General features: G+C 36.2%; 3 protein-coding genes across 3 annotated transcripts; 1 reads left to right on the top strand and 2 right to left on the bottom strand.

Annotated features, from left to right (window-relative positions):
• Positions 462–2,814, bottom strand: LOC18605959 (protein IQ-DOMAIN 1). The gene is made up of 5 exons (XM_018116923.1): positions 2,457–2,814; positions 2,028–2,336; positions 1,684–1,932; positions 1,447–1,584; positions 462–1,341 (listed from the first exon to the last, which is right to left on the bottom strand). The coding sequence occupies exons 1-5, from the start codon at positions 2,580–2,582 to the stop codon at positions 562–564; spliced, it is 1,602 nt and encodes a 533-aa protein (XP_017972412.1). The 5' UTR covers positions 2,583–2,814; the 3' UTR covers positions 462–561.
• Positions 4,488–5,843, top strand: LOC18605958 (uncharacterized protein At5g39865). The gene has a single exon (XM_007039306.2). It carries the CDS (start codon positions 4,678–4,680, stop codon positions 5,749–5,751), a length of 1,074 nt encoding a protein of 357 aa, XP_007039368.1. The 5' UTR covers positions 4,488–4,677; the 3' UTR covers positions 5,752–5,843.
• Positions 12,627–14,592, bottom strand: LOC18605956 (NAC domain-containing protein 43). The gene is given in 4 exon segments (XM_007039304.2): positions 12,627–12,942; positions 12,944–13,698; positions 13,891–14,162; positions 14,274–14,592. Coding segments are annotated over 4 exon segments (1,305 nt in total). The 5' UTR covers positions 14,458–14,592; the 3' UTR covers positions 12,627–12,848.

Below are 20,214 nucleotides of genomic sequence, written 5' to 3'. Positions count from 1 at the left end.
ATATTATCATGAAATTAGATGAAAATAATAATAAAAAAGAAGCAGCAGCAGCAAAAAAGATGAATTAATGAGGATCGATTTGATAGGGATGGACATATAACATGCTTTAAATGAATGTCTAAAAATTCACTTGTTAAAATGATCCTAATACAATTAAATCCCTTAATATTATGGTGGTTTTTCATTTACAGTGTGAAAGTTTTGGTGATTATTAATAGGCTTGGAGGTCACTTCCATAATACAGATAAGCAGGTCATGCTCCCCACTCGGCCGCTTTAGGTAGGCTCCTCCCCAGGGCCAGGCTTCTGCAATGTCTTGTCAAGGGGGTTTCTCCCGTCCCGGCCTTTAACTAGCAAAAAAAAAAAAAAAGAAACAGAATTCTGATTTTGGGCTTAACTTGTTTTTGGGCTCAACTCAGGCACCACAGAAGTTTGCTAGTAATTTTCCATGCAAATAGATAGTATTTCTCAATCCAAACGGCGAGTTAATTTCAAATTAGATAAAATAATGGCTAAATATCATATCCTTCATCAAAAGCATACATCATTACGTCTCATGTTCTCATTTCAACCACCTTAGCTCAGTAGTCGAACATGGAGAAATTTCACCCCCAAAACTCTCTGTATGATAGGAAGAGAAGAATGATTCTTTCTCCATGCCGTAGTGCCCCTCAAATGCACTCTTGAAGCTGGGGCTTCTCAAGTTCTGGCTAAAGCTACTACGTCCAATGCCAACATGACTTTCAGGAGCTGGATAAGAAAGTCTCTTCTTAGCTAAAGATCCACCTCGTTCCCTCTCAGGAGTTGATGGCCTTTGTTTTGGTGTACTTTGGGACCTTGCCTTGGCTTTTGCAGACTCAGTAGTGGCCATATAATTGGGCACCGTGGCAGCTGCGTTGCCGTACCGAGATATTCCATTATGTGTGCAATATGTGGAGGCCAAGCTAGGAGTGTTTGCCGCTGAGTAGTAGCATTTCTCTTCTTTAAGGCACCGAGGGCTGGCTGAACGCACTTGCAAAGGCTTTGTTTTGCAAGGAGAAGGTGTGGCTGGAAATTGGTTAAGAGAGAAATTGTGGTGTTCTCTGTCCAGTGGAGAAGCAACAGAGTGTGAAGTGGGAAATTGTTTGTGATTTTGATACTGGGATTTTCTGATTGTTGGAGAAGAGTAGGACTGTGGCTTATAAGTATCAATTTCTACTGTTTTTATAGAGTCTCTTATATCAGTTGATACCCTACTGTTGCTTTCCCATCGCTTTGTGGCCATCCACCTATCAAGCCATTTTGTTCTCTCCTCTAGCTCCTTTTCATCTCCCGCAGATGGGTTTCTTCCATATCTCCATACCTTCGAGATGCGTTAAGATTATTAGCATTATTACAGAGCAAAAAACATGCACCAGCAGCAACACTCATGAAAGACTAAATATAATAATAAAAAAACCAAGCCAACCTGGTTAGAGAAAGCATAAGCAAGGGCTTTTTCACGTTTTAATGCAGCTTGCTTCTTGTTTTGCAATATTGCTTCGATCTCTTCGCTTGTCTGTGGCCTGTCGTCCCACTCATCCGTTGTACAACTCATATCTCTGGACTGTGACATAAAACCATTCAAACATAGAAGAGTATACCTCCAAATGAAAAGGATAAAGAAATTTATTACTAAAAGAAAAAAGTTACTAGACTTAGTTACCATGGACTTTCTACTACGAATATCTTGCAAATATCTAGACTCCCACAAGGCATTGGTTTCAGCGAACATAGAATTTCTGTACCCTTCATGTGAAAGCCTTGCACGCTGTTGATCGAGCACTCGGTCTTGTACTCGGACCAAAGATTGCATGCATTTTAGTGCCAACTTCGCTTGCCGTCTGACATTGTGTCCTCGCACTAAAGCTTGGAGCTTCACTAGCCCCTTCAGTGCACGCAATGCTCTCCTTGCCTTCATAAAATTGGTGAAAAGAGAGGGAGAGATAGTTATAGAATCTTTTGATAATGACTGACGATTAGTATTGGTCATGATTTATCTTCACTTACTAGGTAGCGTCTAAAAGCTGTTTGAATGACAATAGCAGCATAGTGTTCTGTAACGTTAGTATAATTGGAAGGTTTGGAACTAAGCCTAACGATCTCAACAGCTGCTTGAGCTGTTGCCACAGCAGCTTCAGCTGCTGCTGCAGTGGCTGCTGCAACCGCAATTGCGTGCCTTTGATCTGCAATATCCAATGCAGGATTCACAGGTACAGTAGTACTGCGGGTAGCTTCTGTTGTTGTCTTTGCTTCGCATTGTTGGACATGATTGATATTACTAGGCCTTCTAAAGAGCCATCTTCTCTTCTCCCTCTTCTGCACAATCCCAAAAAGGCATGCATCTGGATATCAGTTAACGAATATACAGTATAAATGGAAGAGAAGTCGCTAAACACAGAAAACAATGATAGATGTAGTTCTTAATTACTATACCACCTTTTCTTCCTCTTCCTGGCCACATTCGTCTCTTCTTCTGCTACTCTTTTTCTCATTATCTTTAGCTGGTGAGCTGAGGGCCTTTTTCACTATTGACAGCCACGAGGTAGCGGTTTTCTTTCCCATGGTTAGGTACAAGAAAACTTTGCTGCATTCAAAGCAAAAATGAAGGGATAATAATAGGGAGATAGAGGAGAGGGCTATTCGTCCCAATTGATTCTTTCACCAATTATGAATATTTGTAAAGGAGGAAAATGAATGAGGGAGAGGGAGAGGGAGAGAGGGAAGAGAAGATGATGTTTATTTGTTGCAGAATCTAACAGGGTACGAGCTCCAATATATCTGCTAAGCGGTAGGTGTTTTCTAGTGGCATGGGAAAAAACTAATGGGGTGAGTGTCAGATATTTGTCACGAACCCTGTAAAATATACCACTACTACTACTACTACTACCATATTGTGATAGAAGAAGACATGAGAAAGGAGAGACCAGAGCGTTTAATGCTGCATAAGAATCCAAAGTCTCTTGAAAATTGTTAGGTCTTTTTGATTGATGAGCAAATGCTTTTATTTTCTCTTTAAAAACAACTGACCATACCTTATTGGCTTCACGTGTTATCAGCAGCAAAAGGAGCAGAGATTCATAGAGAGATTAGGTTTCTTATGTTTTGGCATTGAAAAATTCTCGAAAACCACCAAACACCTTAAGAACCAACTTGAACGGGGGAACCCCTTTTCTGGGTAGAATAGAATTAGGATGAGTTGGCTTCATTTCCCCGTAGACTGGTCAAACTCAAGCTTGGATTCTCTTGTCTATTTTCCCAAATCGTTTCTTGTTTGCAATATAAAATAAGGACAGAGGAACCACAAAACATATACTAGTATTAAATTCATCTTTTATCCAAATTTTGAAAACCCCCAAAATTAGACTTCGTTATCTCTTGTCTTTCTCAACATCATCTAGATTGCTATATTTTTCTGCTGAAAGGAGCCTCATGAATTTCATTCATCTGGCTTGTCATTTATTTTGGAAAGTTGAACCGTGGCTGACCACGTAATGGAAGCTTTTATGTACATAGAGATGCAACCACCATTCAAATTATGAAATTTCATGCGAATTTGAAGAAGCAGCCAGGACCAAGTGGCCTTGGTGGGAGATGGGCTGCCTAGCCTAGGCTGAGGGTTGGGTTGGGTTGGGTTGGGTTGGGAAAGAAGACCATCTCATAATTGATGTTGGCGTTTTTAAGTGTCACTTGCAGTGTATTCCAGTATGTATGTTTTGTTTGTTTGTTTAAGTAGCAGGCCTGATTAAGGCTGTGCTCTCGGGTCTAGTCTCAAGTCCCCACATTTGCTGTCCTTTGTTGTACCTTGAGGCTGAGCCCCAATAATTTATCACATGCTTTGCTCAACTCCCTGGAGTTGCAGGTACCTCAGCTTTGATGTATTAACTCTTCAAAACTCCATTCTGTTTTTGTCAAATGGTTAAAACGGGTGGCCCCCTTTCTTTGTTCGTCAATTCGGTTAAAGCCTTAAACAATTGCTAACTGGTTTAAATCTTCCAATGGCAACACCTTTCTTAATTCACATATAAAAGGAAAGTTATATTAAGACTCGCTTAGTTTGTTTATGGCTTCAAATTAGTCCTCAACAATTTTCTTAGATCATTTGTCAATCTAAAACAAATTTGGGCTATGCCCAGTTGAAGTCCTTTGTCCACCAGACTTTGGGTTTAGGCGTTTAGCCCATAACAAATGACCCGGCCTACCAAGGGTGAGGCAGACAGATCTCCCCCGATGGGTAACGCAATCAAAACCCGACTTAAATGACAACGTGGGCGGAGCCTTTCACCATGGACCAATAATTTGAATTAGAAATTTAGCGCCCAAACCTAAGGTGCCGATTGCCCAGCAGTTCCTTCCCACCCCAAAAATTTGAAAAACTCGCTCTCTCTCTTTCCCTTCTTCTTAAAATGCTAAGCTTTAAAGTTCCTTTGAATATTTATTTAATAAATCATTCAAAATTTTATTACTTATATCTTCAATGAATTATCCACCATCTTGCCATCAAAAATAAAAATATCCTGTACTTTCTCCACTCTCGAAGCTCAAAAAAGTAATTTCCTGTATCTTGCCTTCGTCTGCATTCTCTGTCACTTCAACAACTCTTCAATATCACATTCTCAAAACAAACTTCAATCAAGATCGTCAGTTTGTTTTTGGGGCAATGGGGTGCGTTTCGTCGAATTTGCTGAACCAGGAGGACGAGTTCACTCAACTGGGTAGCTCTGCACTGGGTCACCACATCGTGTCACTCACTTCCACCACGTACGGGCTCCTCACTCTTGATCCGCCGCCACAGTCCACCACTACGCCGCCCACCCCACCACCTCCATTTACCCTCGGATCCACCTTCAATGAGTCCAAATCACTTTGGTCCGAACCTAGACCCGTCCCGATCCGACCCGAGGTCATTAACTCCTGGGAGCTCATGTCCGGCCTCGATGCGGACAGCTTCCGTTTCCCCACGATTCCCAACAAGGAAAATTCAAACCCTAATTTTAGCAAAAACGAAAGCGTTTCAAAACCGCCGTTTTCTCGATCTTCACTGCTGGATAAATTCCAGGCCGACAGCTTCGCTTTTCCAAACACCGCGCTCCCCGAAAAGGAAAACGCCAATCCTAATTTAAATAGGAACGGCACCATCTCGAAACCGCCTCTTTCGCGTTCTTCCCTGCTAGAGAAATTCTACTCCGGGAACGATGCAGTCTTAAAACCATCAGCGCTCGACAAGTTCGAACAAATATGTCCGCCAAATGGGGAAAACAGAGTGGTAATCTACACGACGACATTGAGAGGAATCCGTAAGACATTCGAAGACTGCAATGCGATTAGATCGGCCATTGAAAGCTATGGGATTGTCGTTTGCGAACGGGACATTTCGATGGACCGAGGGTTCAAAGAAGAGTTAAGGGAATTAATGAAAGGGAAAGAGAGAGAGTCGACGAACCAAACGACGCCGCCGCGAGTTTTCATAAAGGGAAGGTACATTGGAGGAGCAGAGGAAGTGATGAGAATCGTGGACGAAGGTTGGTTTGAGGATTTACTTAAAGGACTGCCGAAGAAAAGAGCAGGGGAAGTTTGTGATGGCTGTGGGGATGTCAAATTCTTGCCGTGTTTCCGGTGCAACGGAAGCTGCAAGGTAGCGGTGGTGGTGAAGGAGGAGGGAAGCAGGACGGTTGTAGTCAGGTGTACGGAGTGTAATGAGAATGGTCTCGTGCATTGCCCCATTTGTAGCTGATTAAACAGTGGGGTTACTTTTGGTATATTTAATAATTTTCAATATTTAAGTGTTTGATTTCATGCTTAAATGATTTACCTTATATGCTGCTATCTCTTTTGATCAAATCTATATGTTGCTTGATGTTCAATATAGTCTATGCTCTAAGAACAGAATTTTAATAATGCTAGGAATGCTGTGTTCAGACTTTGAGACAAATTCATAAAAACAGTCAGTTGAAGATATTATTTTAAAGGATGGTGTCAAATTGCTCTGTAAAATCTTTTACAAAGTTTGCTATGGATGAATAATATACATAATTATTGTTACTCAAGATTAGTTGTTTGAAATGATTGCTGAACTTAAATGAAGTTGTCTTCCACGAAGGTACAAGTAACAAAAGTTTGTTGAATTTCTCTATATGAAGACAAAGTTAAGCGTTTGTTGAACATATTTAAGAGGATGATGTGTCAAATTGCTTTGAAAATTCTTTCACCAAGTTTATCAGTGGATGAATAATACATCATACTCAAGAATAGATGCTTGAAAAGATTGCCAAACTTGCATTAATGATATTATTATTATTCTGTATTCATGGCTTCAAGTTAACAGTATGTTCAACCTTAACCCGCTGAGCTGGTTTTTCAGAGTGTGCAAGACTCGAGCTACATTTCAGGTTAACTGAAAAGTTTTTGTGTTAACTGAAAACTTAACCGGCAGTTAAGTTTGTGTTAATAACGAGAATTGGACTGAATATATACTGTGATAATGTCGCTTGTTAGCCGTACTTATACATGTCATGAACTAGCTAGAGCTGCTACTGGCCTTACTTAGGGGCAATTCATGGAAGACAATTGAAAACACAAGGTATTTCTGAGGACTGGAGGAAAGCATGCTGATTAACCTGTTTAGCGTGAGCTGCAATTTGTCTTTTTACTGTTTATCCTCCTGTGAAAGTTCCGCATGTGGTAATGGGTGCTTGCTTGCAGCTATTCGTTTTTACAGTCTGTGTGAGCTTTATGCCTAATCTTGTTGCCTGTGATATTGGTGCTCTTGACATAGACAGATACTATATTCGGTCAATGGTTTAATTTTTTCAATTCCTGCTCAACTTTCCATTTTCATGTCAGTATGGATTCTGTGTATCTATGGAAATCACTATTTGATGTTGCTGGATAGGGATTTTCCCCTGTAGGGTTTCCTTTTTTACTGCCAAATCTCCTGAAGTTTACTAAATATCACTTGGCAAACTGTAGGAGCTTGAGAACTGATAAGCTTTAAGGAGTAGAAATTGTTTCTGCCACTTTGTCCAAGAATGATGGAACACCAGTTATTGTATGGATCCACCGGTACCTTCCCTATTATTGTTCTCTATTTCAACCGAAAGTGTTTCTGTTGACCCCAAGTTTTGCTGTCATGGTTTCCCATCATCACCTTGGAACTCCATGTGAGAGCTTTTTTAGTATACTTAACTAAGATTTAGCATTTTTTTTTTTCAACTCAGACTTCCTGGCAGCACTGAAGACAGCATTTATTACTGATTTGATAACGTCTTTCAGGCAAAATTTCGTCCTTTGCTGTGACCACTATTATCTGCAGTTTTGCACTTAAGAGCTCTATACGGCTTCCTTACACCACACCACCTATATTATCTGGTGTAGTGGGTATGTTTGCTGATTGTTTAGTTGAGTAATGGGCACTGACTACTGATAACTTGAGCGATTCTGAATTTGGGTGACGGCCGATTGATTTGGGCCTTAGTGGGTTTGCCTGGTGGATACAGACTGCAGAGTGAGCCGACGCATTTAGGCCCACAGCTTCCAGAAAAGGTTTGAGTTTGCTTTGACAGATGAAACAAGCACTTGATGTTAAAATCTTGTCGTCATACAATTCTAGAGAGGGTAAGAGTGAAAAAACAAAACAAAACCAACCTCACATTCGCTCTACCAGATGCAAACCCTTGTTCAGCAACCCCCTAAAGACATAACGATGGAGAAAGTAGAATGGAAAGAAGTGGCTTTTTGACTTGTAAACACATCAGATTGGGGAAATGATTCCATTTTTCCATGATCTTGAAGCGATGGTTTAGCTTCCCAACTCAAAGCCCTACCAATTTATTTATAGACTTTCATGATTATAAACTATAGTACCTTCATATCATTCTCCTAGATGTTACATTTTGCCTTATATCTGGCCCCACGCACCTAACAAGATTGATTTCTTCTTTAACCATCAACGAAAACGTGCTCCGACCGTATCCCCTAGGTACGATCCAGATTGCAAATACATTGTATGACGTCCTCGGTCCCTGTATTTTGGAAACCCTTGGAAAAATCTTCTTAGCTTTTCATCTCTAGTCGTGGTTTAGGCCAGTTGATTTGCATTAAAGTTTTTTGGAATTTAATTACTATATGCACGTGAATTCGTGGACTAGGTGACAAAACAAATTATTTCTATATAAATTATTGTCTTATTTTCATAGAAGGTGTATCAAGTTATGTAGTTAAAAAATAAGGATTAATATTCTACGTTGTCGGTTGCAAGTATAACCTTTGAGCATCAGCTGAAGAGTCAAAAGATTAAAATAAACAAAAAGAGAAAATTGCAGACTAAAATATAAAAGCACATACCACACTCGTGTTTCTGGGTAAAATAAATAAGATGTCTTGTCCTCTAACAAGATGATAAGTGTACAAATAACTATAGTGAATAATAGATGGTGGAATGTGGAAATAATTTTATTATCATTAGAGTTAGTTGTCAAAAATTGTTTTACTCATAAAGCAAAAAAAAAAAAAAAAAGTTATGAAAAATTAGTTGAAGAAGACTTGAGAAAGAGAGCACAGAGCTTGGCCCTCAGTAATGAGGCCTACAAAGCTGAAATTCTTGTATGAAAAACCAATCAACTCCTTTTGGTGTGGGGTCTGTTCTGTCGGTAATCCCTAAAATTATGGTTGAGCCGCTTTTCATTTCAGCTCATGTTTCCATACTTTCTGACTATGAAATGAAATCCCCATCCTTAAAAATGGAAATCCAAAACAAAAATTGTTGCTAATAAACTAGAAATTCTGAAGGTGTGATCCTCGACCTGTTCTGTTCTCTGGCCCTGTAGATGGATCTATCGTGTCCTTTGAAATACTATTAATAAAAGCATACTCCTGCCTTGTAAAAAAAATGAAAGAAGAAGTATACTGTAAAATACTAATGAAATCAAACAATTGTTTTCAGTTCCCATGATGTTAACAGTTGCATTATTGAGGAAGACTGAAAACTTTCCTTCAACAACTTGAAAATGTCATAAAAAATTTCAACGACAAAATTATGGGAAACCCTGCATCTTGTATAAGATTTGGAGCATATACAGTTGTCATTATACCAAGGTGACCAAAGCTTTCAACATTTTGGAATACGAATCATTTGTTCACAGACGACAAGAGACCATAAACCAATACAGACATGGGGTCGACTTTCGAGGTCTCAAATTTTGGCTTTAACATCTCAACCCCCCGTCCCCCCCCCCCCCCCAAAAAAAAGGTTTTTGGCTTTAACAAATACGATACGCTTTCGAAATAAGAAAAAAAAAACAAACCAAATAATAAATAACGATAAATGAATTTGGCTTTTTATTCCCAAATGATAATTCCCAATCTAGAATTATTGAATAAAATCACAGTACATAACAATATTTAGATTCATCAGATGTCAGCTGGTTTCTACTATTATATCCCTATTAATCAAGCTTCTATTTAGGAGACATCAAATTTCTTTATTTTTTTTTCCCTTCCTACCAGCTCGGAGCAGCAGACGTGACAGGCCACAATTTTTCTGTTTCTTTTTTAAAAAAAGATTATCAAATTTATCGAAGGGCTCGACGGCTGACCACAATTCCATATCATTTATTTTTAACACAAAAAGTATGTACTAATTAGTAACTTGGGTCCATGTTGATTATTGACCGTGTGTAAATTTAAATCAGGAAATAATTATCTATTGGCAGAGAGGGGAAGTTTAATAACAATATTCTTGGTGCTATGCTGATGAATTGGCATCAAGTTATAAGGTTGAACCATGTGATAATGAATGGGGGGAAAAGTGCAAGTAATTAAGGTCTCCTGCTGGATGAGATAAATAGGCAGGGAGAAAAAGAGCAAAAAAAAGGGTTGATTTTTAATACAATTAAATAAAATACATTTTTAATGGACAGTATACTGTTTGTGTATAGAGAGTTCAACTTGCTAATTATCCAGTGATTAAATACTATACATAATAACACTTTTTTCTTTTCCCGGGCGCATTTGCCAGAGAGCCATCATTGCCCCATGAATCCATGTATAGTCGTTATCCTTTTCATCTGCCTTTTCAATTTTTGTTTTTTTGGTTTGGCACTTGCTAAATTTCAAAGCCCCTCTATTCTTTTCTTCTGGTACAAGCACGAGAGAGGAAAGAGAAAAGACAGAGTGGGGTTTGAAACCTGCTTCACCACTCTTCCATCATAAGAGAGACACAATAACCACTGGACCAAGAACTGTAAACAGAAATGGTTTAAAGTAAGTACTAAGAACTAAAGGGGGAGGATGTGTGTTAATTACTATATATATATATATATATATCAACATGGAACGTGGAGGAATGGATATTTATTTCATTATTATTATTATTATTATTTTGGCCAAGAGATATTTACTAGCAGTTCATTAAGTAAACTATTAATTACTATAGGAAAATTATTACAATAAATTGGAATGAGATAAACCAAAAGTTTGGGCAAAAGAAATTCGCTTTCCAATTAAAGGATTACAGAAAAGCAATCAGTGCCAATTCATGAAGTCAATGAACTCCACAAATTAAAGTGTTTCCGGGACCCTCTATATAATATTGTCTAGTCAATTGGTATTACAACTGCTCAAACTTGAATTTTACCAATTTTATTGGTGATGAAGATTAGGAAAAAGCTGAAAATTAAAACTAATGATTAGTTTGTTGGATCACATGGTAGATTATTGTTTCTTTCTTTAGTCCATCGGCTTCAACATGTATACAACTAAAGGAAGCTTCATATTAGCTACAATCACATTTAATTATCACTTAACCCAGCCTTTGGGGTGTGTGTGTGTGTGTATAATTATCACTTCATATTAGCTAGTATTCCCCCTTTTATATTAATAAGAAAGGAGAGCATTCAAATGAATATCCTTCAAAAGAACAGATAGTAGTTGTCTTGAAACCAGTTAGCCATTCAAAAAGTGAAAAGATTGAGCAGGCAACTAATGAGAATTGCAATTTGCAAATGCTCCTAAATGATTTTGAAACAGTTGTGATTAAGTCTCACCGATCATCCATTTTGCACCAGCTGTGCTTGAATTAATTCCCTTGACTGAAATCAAGACACCAAATATTTATGTTCTTTGATTTGCACAAGGCATAAACCAGAAGCTTGAAGCCATCAAGAAGCATTTTCCTATAAGTAGCCAAGATTTCGCCCCTACACAGTTGTCATATTAAATAAGACAACCTCTCCCGGGCCCTAATTACATAAAAACATCTTCTTAATTAAAATTGACCAGGATTTAGGAGATGGACCCTAGCTAATTTCGAAGCATGTTGAAAGCATGGGAATAATTTGACCCATATGCATGTTTCTGGTGCAAGCAACTGCCGCATTCAACTGCGAAGCATGACCTTAATTTATTCCATAATGAAAAAACGACAGTTCCACCTCAACACCCTCAATTTCATTTGAAATTTACCATATCTCAGTTTGAAAGAGATTAGTCATCATATATATTTGGTGTGTGCTCCCCCACTTAGCCCATCTTCATCTCTACCTATTTAGTCAAACTACCAACAATTCTACGCTAAATGTCATTTTTCGAATTTAGAAACGTCTCATGTGATGTTCAACATACTGTTAGATAGATTCCCGGCTTAGGGAGTTTTGATTGATCTTAACATTTCTTGATTATTATTCATTTATTCTTAATTACGACTTTTATTTTTGTTTCAATATGCACTTCACTTAACAAAGTACTATTTGAGTTGGAACTTGGAATTCCTTATAAGAATTTTTCCGTCTTTGCCTATATATATCCTCTGCAGTCTGCACTCACCCTGGAAGCTTGCAGATCCGTTGAATGTGGTGGTTGAGCTTAAACCAAGAAATGCTTTCCGGTCTTCCTAGTCTTATTCCAAACACGTAGGAGCATGCTTTGAAACACACATAAACATGTAAAATTTAAACTAGTGCTATTGTCTGTCAAAATTTCCGTGATTTGAGAAAGACTGAAAGAGCTTTCATAAAGTAGGAGTAATATTCTCCGGGGTGACCTCAAGTTCTCAACAGGCACCAACCTATTCAATCAACTTGCACCCTAAAGAAGAGTTCCATCCTTTCGTCATATCATCAGAAAGAAAATGAAAAGTTCGTTCCTGATATTAAATTAAATAATTGAACTTTCTTGTCAGTGGAATTTTTTTTTTTTCTAAAAAAAAGGGTGAATAGTAAAGAGAAAAGAAATCCTTGTTGTTAGCTATAGCTATAGAACAAGACAAAAGAAGTACAGTATGATTTTCTATCGGTCCCGTTCGTGCTTTTCTGTGCAACATCTTATCCTAATTCCTTAAAGATGGTCACCTTTTTTACTCCATATCTTGAAAGGTTCTCGTACGTTAGGTGAGACAACAGTATCTCAAAATCTCAATCTTCCTCGACACCACCATAACAGATTGATTTTTTTTTTCTCATTTGCATATATGGCCACTTTTCAAGTGGATATAATTATTTGTGTTTATGGTGTGAGACCCATGAGACACATGAGCCCCAGATTCCAGACTCTAAAGTCAGCACTAAGCTATGATTAACTTTGTCAAGCTTTTTCAAGATAGTTAACGAATTTGGGTAAGACCACAACCCCAATGGGAAATGATTACAAGTAGAAAAGAACATATTAATCTAGTCCCTAGAACAATAATCCGTCCAGGGATGGGCGAGTGGTAACTAGATGACATCGTTATTAAGTAAAGTATAATGAGTTGACAATGCCACTCCATCTCATATTTCACCTTATTTATGCAAAATACATATGATATGTATAATATATTTGTCTATATGTCACATATACCTAATTAGGACTTGAGCATTGAGCAGCAGGCTTCTTTGTATGTTCTTGACATGTTGAGAGCATACTTCTATTATACCGACAGGTGGCATAAGGGGTCTGATGACGACGGTGACGATGACTTCGTCAAGCTCCATAGATCATTCTCGTTGCTGTAGACCTCGGAGTTTTGATTTGATCTGTGCAAATTTATGTGCGATAATTGAATATCATCATCGTGACAAAGACTGAAAACCGCATTAGGGTCACTAAAACATGATAGTTGCTTGCTTGTCTCTACATGACCATTTAGCTGGGATGCCACAAGTCGTTCCAGGGTGACCCAGTCATTAACGCCATTTTTGGACTCATTATTATTCTGAACTGAACCCGTGTCACAAGCACCACCCCCTTGGTTGATTGAAGATGGTTCAGTTTCAGTCAGCATGTCGTCGATGGATTGGTAACATGACTTGAAACTTCTTTCTTGATCAAAAGGTGAGCTACCCATGGGAAGCGAAGGGAGAGTTGGACTCTCCAGCCTTGGAAGATGCATAAACCTTTCGTGTAAACCGTCGCCGATTCCTGTGTTATTTGCAACGAGCATTCTAAGATTATTGTTGCTGTTGTTGGCGTTGGGAATATTCATGTTGCTCAATGAATCATTCTCCATTTTGCAAGTCCTTCCCATATAGAGAAGAATTTGATCTAGAACCCCATCGTTGCCTGAGCAAAGCATCTGCGTCTTTGAATCCAGAGAAGTGGCGGAGGAGCTTTTAGGACTCTCTAGGGTTTTCTGATAATTCTTCTTTCTAAATACACGGCAAACCACCCAGCCATCTTCAGGCACAGAATCTCCAATGGAATTGGAACCCTGGACCCATTTAATTATTTAATATAAGCGAAGCAGATTCAGGAAGGAGCATTTTGCCGCAATTAAGATTAAAAAGAACTACTATATTAATAAAAATATCAGCCAGATTTGTACAAAATGCTTGATTAAGAAAGACGGTGATCCCATATTTTTTTTAATATATATAAAAGGAAACGGAAGAGGATGGCTTACATTAGAGTCATGGGTGGTGTTATCATCCAGCCTGTACTCGTGCATAATCCAATCAGATTTTTGTCCATGTGGAGCTCTTCCTTTATAAAAGACCAATGTCTTCCTCAACCCAATTCTTCTAAACCCACTATAAATAATCTTATCACGGCCAGTTGCTTTCCAGAACCCGGCAGCTGTTGCACGATTAGTTCTGGTCCCCGTAGGGTATTTCTTGTCCTTGTGGCTGAAGAAGTACCAATCATTCTGTGGGGTGGATCCTATTTTGCACTTCTCTGCATAACCCACAAAAAAGCAGAATTCCATAAACTCCCATGCCAATACATAATCATAAAAAGAAAAATCGGAGAAGTTTAAAAAAGATGTACATAGTTTGTTATTACTACCTTGTATATCCCAAGGCTCAAGCTTGTTAAGATCAACTTCCCGAATAACATCCAGGTCTATCTTTTCATAAGCCACTTTCTTTCTGAGGTAATAGTGAAGAAGCTCCTCTTCTGTAGGGTGAAATCTAAAACCAGGAGGGACTTGAGACTGACCATTTATGGATAGATTCATATCTTCTGACATGAGCTGTCTTAAAATCAGGGAATAAGGTGGCTTTTTTCCTTGCTGAGAAACGGATACACAAAATGAAAACTGATCGGCTAAGGGAGAGAGAGAATAACAAAAAAAGAAAAAGGAAGAGCAATAAGGAGGGGGGGAGAGAAGGAGGGTGTGCGTAAAGGGTAATGCAGTCATGATAATTTATAATGGTGGTAGGGCATGAATGGTCCAAAGATGCATGAAAAGTTTTGGTATCATGGCCATTGGTGTACTTAGCGTGGGGTCTATGCCCTTGAGAAGGAGCCAACCACCTAAAATCTAGAGACCAGAGAGAGGAATACTAGCGGGAAAAATAAATTAAAAAAATGGGGGTGATATAAGGGGAGTAGGTCCCACGATATAGGTGGTAAAAAAAAAGTTGGGTCCCTACCCCCAAAAAAATGCGTTACAAGTGTGAGAGCGGGGGGCACGCCCACATCTGAACTATGACCCTCGACCTTAATATCTATTTGAAAAGCACCTCTAAAACCACCTCTCTATCCCTTAAGAATCTCTCTGCTTTTCTCTCTCTCTCTCTCTCTCTCGTGTATATTAACATCACTCGTTTTACTTGTGCAACCACCTCAACGACAAGAGAGCAAGAAAGAGATGATGGGGTCGGAGGCACTTAGCTTTCATGGCCCCCTAGACCAAGAAAGACATGATGGCCTTTTTGGCTGGCGACTCGGTGTGTTGTTTTCTCTTTGTGGGCAGCCAAGGGGGCTGGGGCTAGGGCTGGGGACTCTATCTTCTATTGTCGCATTTTTCACTCTTATCATTGCACTGACCAACTGCAGGGCACCACATAGACATAATGCAGAGCCTACAATAATCAATAGGTTAAACGAAACCAAAGTACAATGTTTATCTTTTTCATTTTATTATTAACTGCGGTTTTCTTCTTTTTTGTGTGCTATATCTGGGTACCGTGTTTATTACTTACACAAGTTTGGAAATGCCCACGTGTCCTACTCTTTTGGAAGGAAGGAAGGGAGGTAACTCAAACCGATCCAAAACCCACTTCTTGAATGTCGTCCAGAATACGAGATGTCAGAGGATATGACCATTAATCACTCTGAATCTCGATTTGCATGTCGTCCTTTCCTGCATTTTTTTCATTCTTTGCTTTCCATGATTGTACATGGCAACCGCCGAATCTTTCATTTGATCATTGAAAATGTGAGATATATTGTTAATCACTGGAAATGATTTTATTTGGTGAACTTTTTGTTTATTTAAAAAATACATAGTAAAAACCAAATATTTAAAGTATCAACAAAATTTAAAAGAAATGTTATGTTATTATATTATAGACGTAAAGATTGATCACGCATGACAGTATCTTCGTAGGAGAAACCAGGTTATTAGGTCCCAAAATTAATCAAATTATTTATAATTTAGTCTCACATTTTTCTTGGGTCCAACTTCATTTCAATGGGCAAAAATATAGGTAGCTATCTTCTTTTAGATTAAATAATTTCGTACAAAAAGCTCCGCAGGTGAAGAAAGATGTGCTCCAATATGCTAGCAGGGCACCGCTTCATTATTTCATGCTATAAACGTAAAGCGACAAGACATAAGGGAGAACATCATCGAATGTAAAAATGGAGCAATGCCAAAAAGGTGCCATGCGTTGCTGCTCTCTATAAATAGAATTATACTGTTTTTATCATTTTTCACTCACAGCCCCAACGAATTATGAGCTTTCCTTCGGGAGTTTTGATGTAAGGATAAATTACTCTGAGCAAAAAGAAAAATACTCATTCAATTATTTAATTTTTTATTATTAATAATTATAAAAATTATTATTTTGATTATGCAATCAATAATTTCAATGACTATTTCACATGTCTTTTGTCATATAAGTTGACTTCGATCTTGTGATATATCTATATCAACTTCTTTGTCACATGAAAAAACACATTAGGCAATGGTTAATAGCTAAATAAACAAAATAATTAATTTTTATAAATATTTGTGACTAAATTGTGATTTTTGAAAATTAAATAATTAAAATAGAAATTTTAAAAAATTTAGTAATCAAATAGAGGTGGAGGATCATATAGTTTTAGAGGGGCTGTGGCCCTCTCAAAATTTTTGAAAATTTTTATTTATTATATGAATTTTTTAATAGTTCCAAAGAGTAGTATATTTATGGGGATTGTGCCTTCTAAAATTTTTGAATTTTTTTATTTATTATATATATTTTTAATAATTCTCTCAAAATAAGTTTTTTCTTTAATAATTAATCAAATAATAATTTTTTTATTTAATAATTAATTTTACTCTAATTCTTAAGTTTCTCCACACCTCTTTATCTTTTTGGTTTTCTCTCTTGTCTTTTTACTTTTACTTTACTCTCTTCTCTATAACTTATAATTGAAATACACTTCATTCTTTAAAAGAGATTTAAGACATGTATGAGCTTGTGAGTTTGGACAAAGAAGGATGGGGACTACTCACTACTATTATCTAAAATTAAAAGGAAGTAAAGTTTTCTTTTACCTTATTATTTTTATTTATATTATTTAACTATTATATATTTGCTCATTGTGTGAAATCTTATATATCTTATTTAATCATTTATATTTTATGCCTTATAGTTTTATATTTATTATTTTAGATTTAAATAAAAATAAAAAAAATTATTAGATATTGACTAAATTTATTTTTTTAGGTTTGACTAAAGTATAAGTAATTAAAAATAATTGATAAAATTTTTAATAGAAAATATGTAAATCTTTTAAATAATTCTCCTATACTTGAGCCACTAAGCCTCAATATTTCAACTCATGAATAAAAACAATATAAATCAAAACGTCTAGGCTCAAGTCTAAAGAAATTGATACCTTTTATGTAGAACCTGATCCTGGATTACAATCAATAGGGGCGGAGCATCCCCACGGCCCTCTCAAAAATTTTAAAAATTCCTATATATTATATATATATTTTTAATGAGACCCAAAATAATTTTTTATTAAATTATTAATACAATATGTTATATATATTTTTTAATGGGCTTTTCAAATAATTTTTTATTAAATTATTAATTCAAATAAAAAATAATAAAATGATCCTATAAATCCATTTAATTTTACCCTAACTCTTAAATTTTTCCCTTTTAAGTTTCTTCAGACCTCTTTCCAGCTCTTTCTTTTTATCGTTCTCTTCTCTTTTGTTCTTTTATTGTGAAATTACAAAAAGGTAAAGCTTTTCGAATCTTTCTTTTTCTATTTATATTATTATTATTATTATTATTATTATTATTTGTTTACTTTTTAATTTAATTTTATTTGATCATATGTTTTAAGTTTCTATAGAATTTTTCCTTCAAACTTCTACAAATTATCAACTATATTCTTCTTTTTTCTTTTTTGTTATGTAGTTCTATATTTTACTTGTTATGTTTTTTTTTTTATTATGTGTTCTCAATGATTTTAGTTTTTAAAAATTAAAAAATTATTATTTAATTTTCAAATATGAGTTGTAATATTGCATTATTAATTGTTGCTTAAAATTTCACCAATATATCATTTTTTATTAATATTGATTATTTAAGATATTTTTTTATGTATCTTATGGTTTATATTTAATTGAAAAGAAATTATCTTTAAATATTTAGTCTTTAAACAGTACCAATTACATAAAAGAAAATTATTAATCTTGTATATAGTATTTAAATATTTATATTTTATATATTATTCTTTTTCATCTTTGACCTCTTAATAAAAGTTTAATTCATAAAGCCTAGCCGCCTACTAGAACCAAATAATTAACTCTTGTGATTGATGTACATATGTCTCGAAGAATTCAGATTCAACTTTTCTCCTCAATTTTTAAAGCGTACTGTATATGAGTTTATATTAAAATTTTAAACTGAATGATTATATGCCATGATATTGATTTTTTTATTCAATTCTTAGTAACCAAAAACTGTGATCATGATGATTTTTATATTAATTATCGAATTGATTGCCACATAGCGGGAGATGAATGTATCTTGGTTTCATACGAATGCATGAAATCGAGGGGTAACTGTAAATTCCAAAATTTAATGATTTAATGTCGTGACTAGACATTTCTTTGTTCTTCTTTATTTTTTTATGCAAATAAATAATGAATGGAAAAGCCAGCATGAAAAGATAATGCTTATGCCTCCTCCCCCCAATTGGATACAAGCGTACAAGGGCCAGCTCTATTTTTTCAAGGGAGACGGCGGGTCTATTACTTTGATTTTCAATAAAAAATTTTATTTCAAGCTGCGAAGAAAGGAATAGTATTTACAAGGTAAAGAATTATGTTTTAGTGCAAAATCTAATAACCCATCCGTATGCATAAAAGAAATAAAATTTCTCTATATTATTTGAGGGACAAACTATGAAAAAAAAAAACTATTTTCAAAATATGCAATTAAGTTTCTGCTAGTTTATCGCACTTTTATTAATTTAGTTCAATTAAACCATTTTATTTCAGTTTAATTCAGTCCAATTGCTAACTTATCTGTTACCGTTAACACTCACAAACAAAATCTAATAGAATATATAAGATTGAAGTATAATTATTCCATAGCTGATTGAACCAAATAAAAACATGTTACCAAGTGCACGTTTTTAGATCAAGGGTCTTTTTGTAGTGTACCTACATTACATTGATGACATATTTGAAGAGATTGTATATAGCCAGTAATCTATCAATCCAAACTGTCTGTCAAGTGCATATTATCAGCCAATTTTTCACAACTTAAAGAGACTGAATCCAATTTCTAATAATTGAAAACTTTTCATAAAGATAGAAAAGAAAGATGGTGGAGACATCTTTTAACACGTTAATTTTCATTAAACAAAGAAAAATGACTAGGGCAAAAGATGAAAAACTTAAGAGTTGTATAAGCACAGACTTGTTAAAATATTCTAAATTCGAGTCGGTTGAAGGGAGAGCAACCCAATTGGTACGGCTACCAACTCAGTTCTTGACTTTATAATAGTAGAAACGATTACAAAACTTGACAAAGTTCTAATGCAATTTAGAGTCCATACAGAGATGTTTCACAGTGGAGAAGTTTATCTATTTACATGCCTAGTCTTCTGTCAAGGTGAAGAGATATTCAACTTTCCACCTACTATTCTCTCCTGCCATAAGAAAACGGGAACCAATTAAAAGAAAGAGAAAAACCAAACGTTTTGTACAGTGTCCAATTTCTTTCTTAGACTCCAAGGTGAAGCTTTCGTGCAAGAATGTATTATTATTCTAGTAGTCTCTCTTCAAAATCCTTGTAATTGAGGTATGGCAGGAAAGAATTAGAAAGGGAGGAATTAACCCACCAAGGATGTAATTTCGTCAAATACGAATCAAATTTTTTTTATATATTTTTAAAAAAAGTAAAAAAGAAAAAGAAGAGACGAAGGCTTTGCACCATCGGGTCTGGACAAAGATTGTAATAGTGCACGATAAAGTAAGGTTAAGTCTGTCTTTTAATATGTGGAAGTCAATTTCCATATTAACAACCTTCGTCACTAAAAAGGCTTTGCGATCTCCATGTGGGCAGCATTTCCCATACTATCGAGTAAGCTGAGAGACTAGGATTTTAATTGTTAACCGACGCACGCACTTCAGCCAAAAACTTTCCAAAACGATAGTGCCGATGGGTGTATGAAAATCTTGGTGCCAATCGATCTTTCCTCTCTCTCTCTCTCTCTCTTCTCTCTCTCTCTTCTCTCTCTTGCTCTCTCTCTCGCTCTCTCT

This window comes from Theobroma cacao, chromosome 3 (genome assembly GCF_000208745.1).
Source record: "Theobroma cacao cultivar B97-61/B2 chromosome 3, Criollo_cocoa_genome_V2, whole genome shotgun sequence".
In the NCBI taxonomy this organism is placed as follows: Eukaryota; Viridiplantae; Streptophyta; class Magnoliopsida; order Malvales; family Malvaceae; genus Theobroma; species Theobroma cacao.
Note: the sequence above shows the minus strand (reverse complement) of the source record. Positions and strands in the feature narration are given on the sequence as shown.

Excerpts from the sequence above, each read along its gene's own strand:
- LOC18605959 (XM_018116923.1), bottom strand. The coding sequence starts at position 2,582 with ATGGGAAAGAAAACCGCTACCTCGTGGCTGTCAATAGTGAAAAAGGCC. Across the intron at positions 1,585-1,683 it reads TTCGTAGTAGAAAGTCCATG|TCCAGAGATATGAGTTGTAC; the intron begins GTAACTAAGTCT and ends TTTATGTCACAG. Across the intron at positions 1,342-1,446 it reads CTTATGCTTTCTCTAACCAG|GTATGGAGATATGGAAGAAA; the intron begins GTTGGCTTGGTT and ends CGCATCTCGAAG.
- LOC18605958 (XM_007039306.2), top strand. The coding sequence starts at position 4,678 with ATGGGGTGCGTTTCGTCGAATTTGCTGAACCAGGAGGACGAGTTCACT.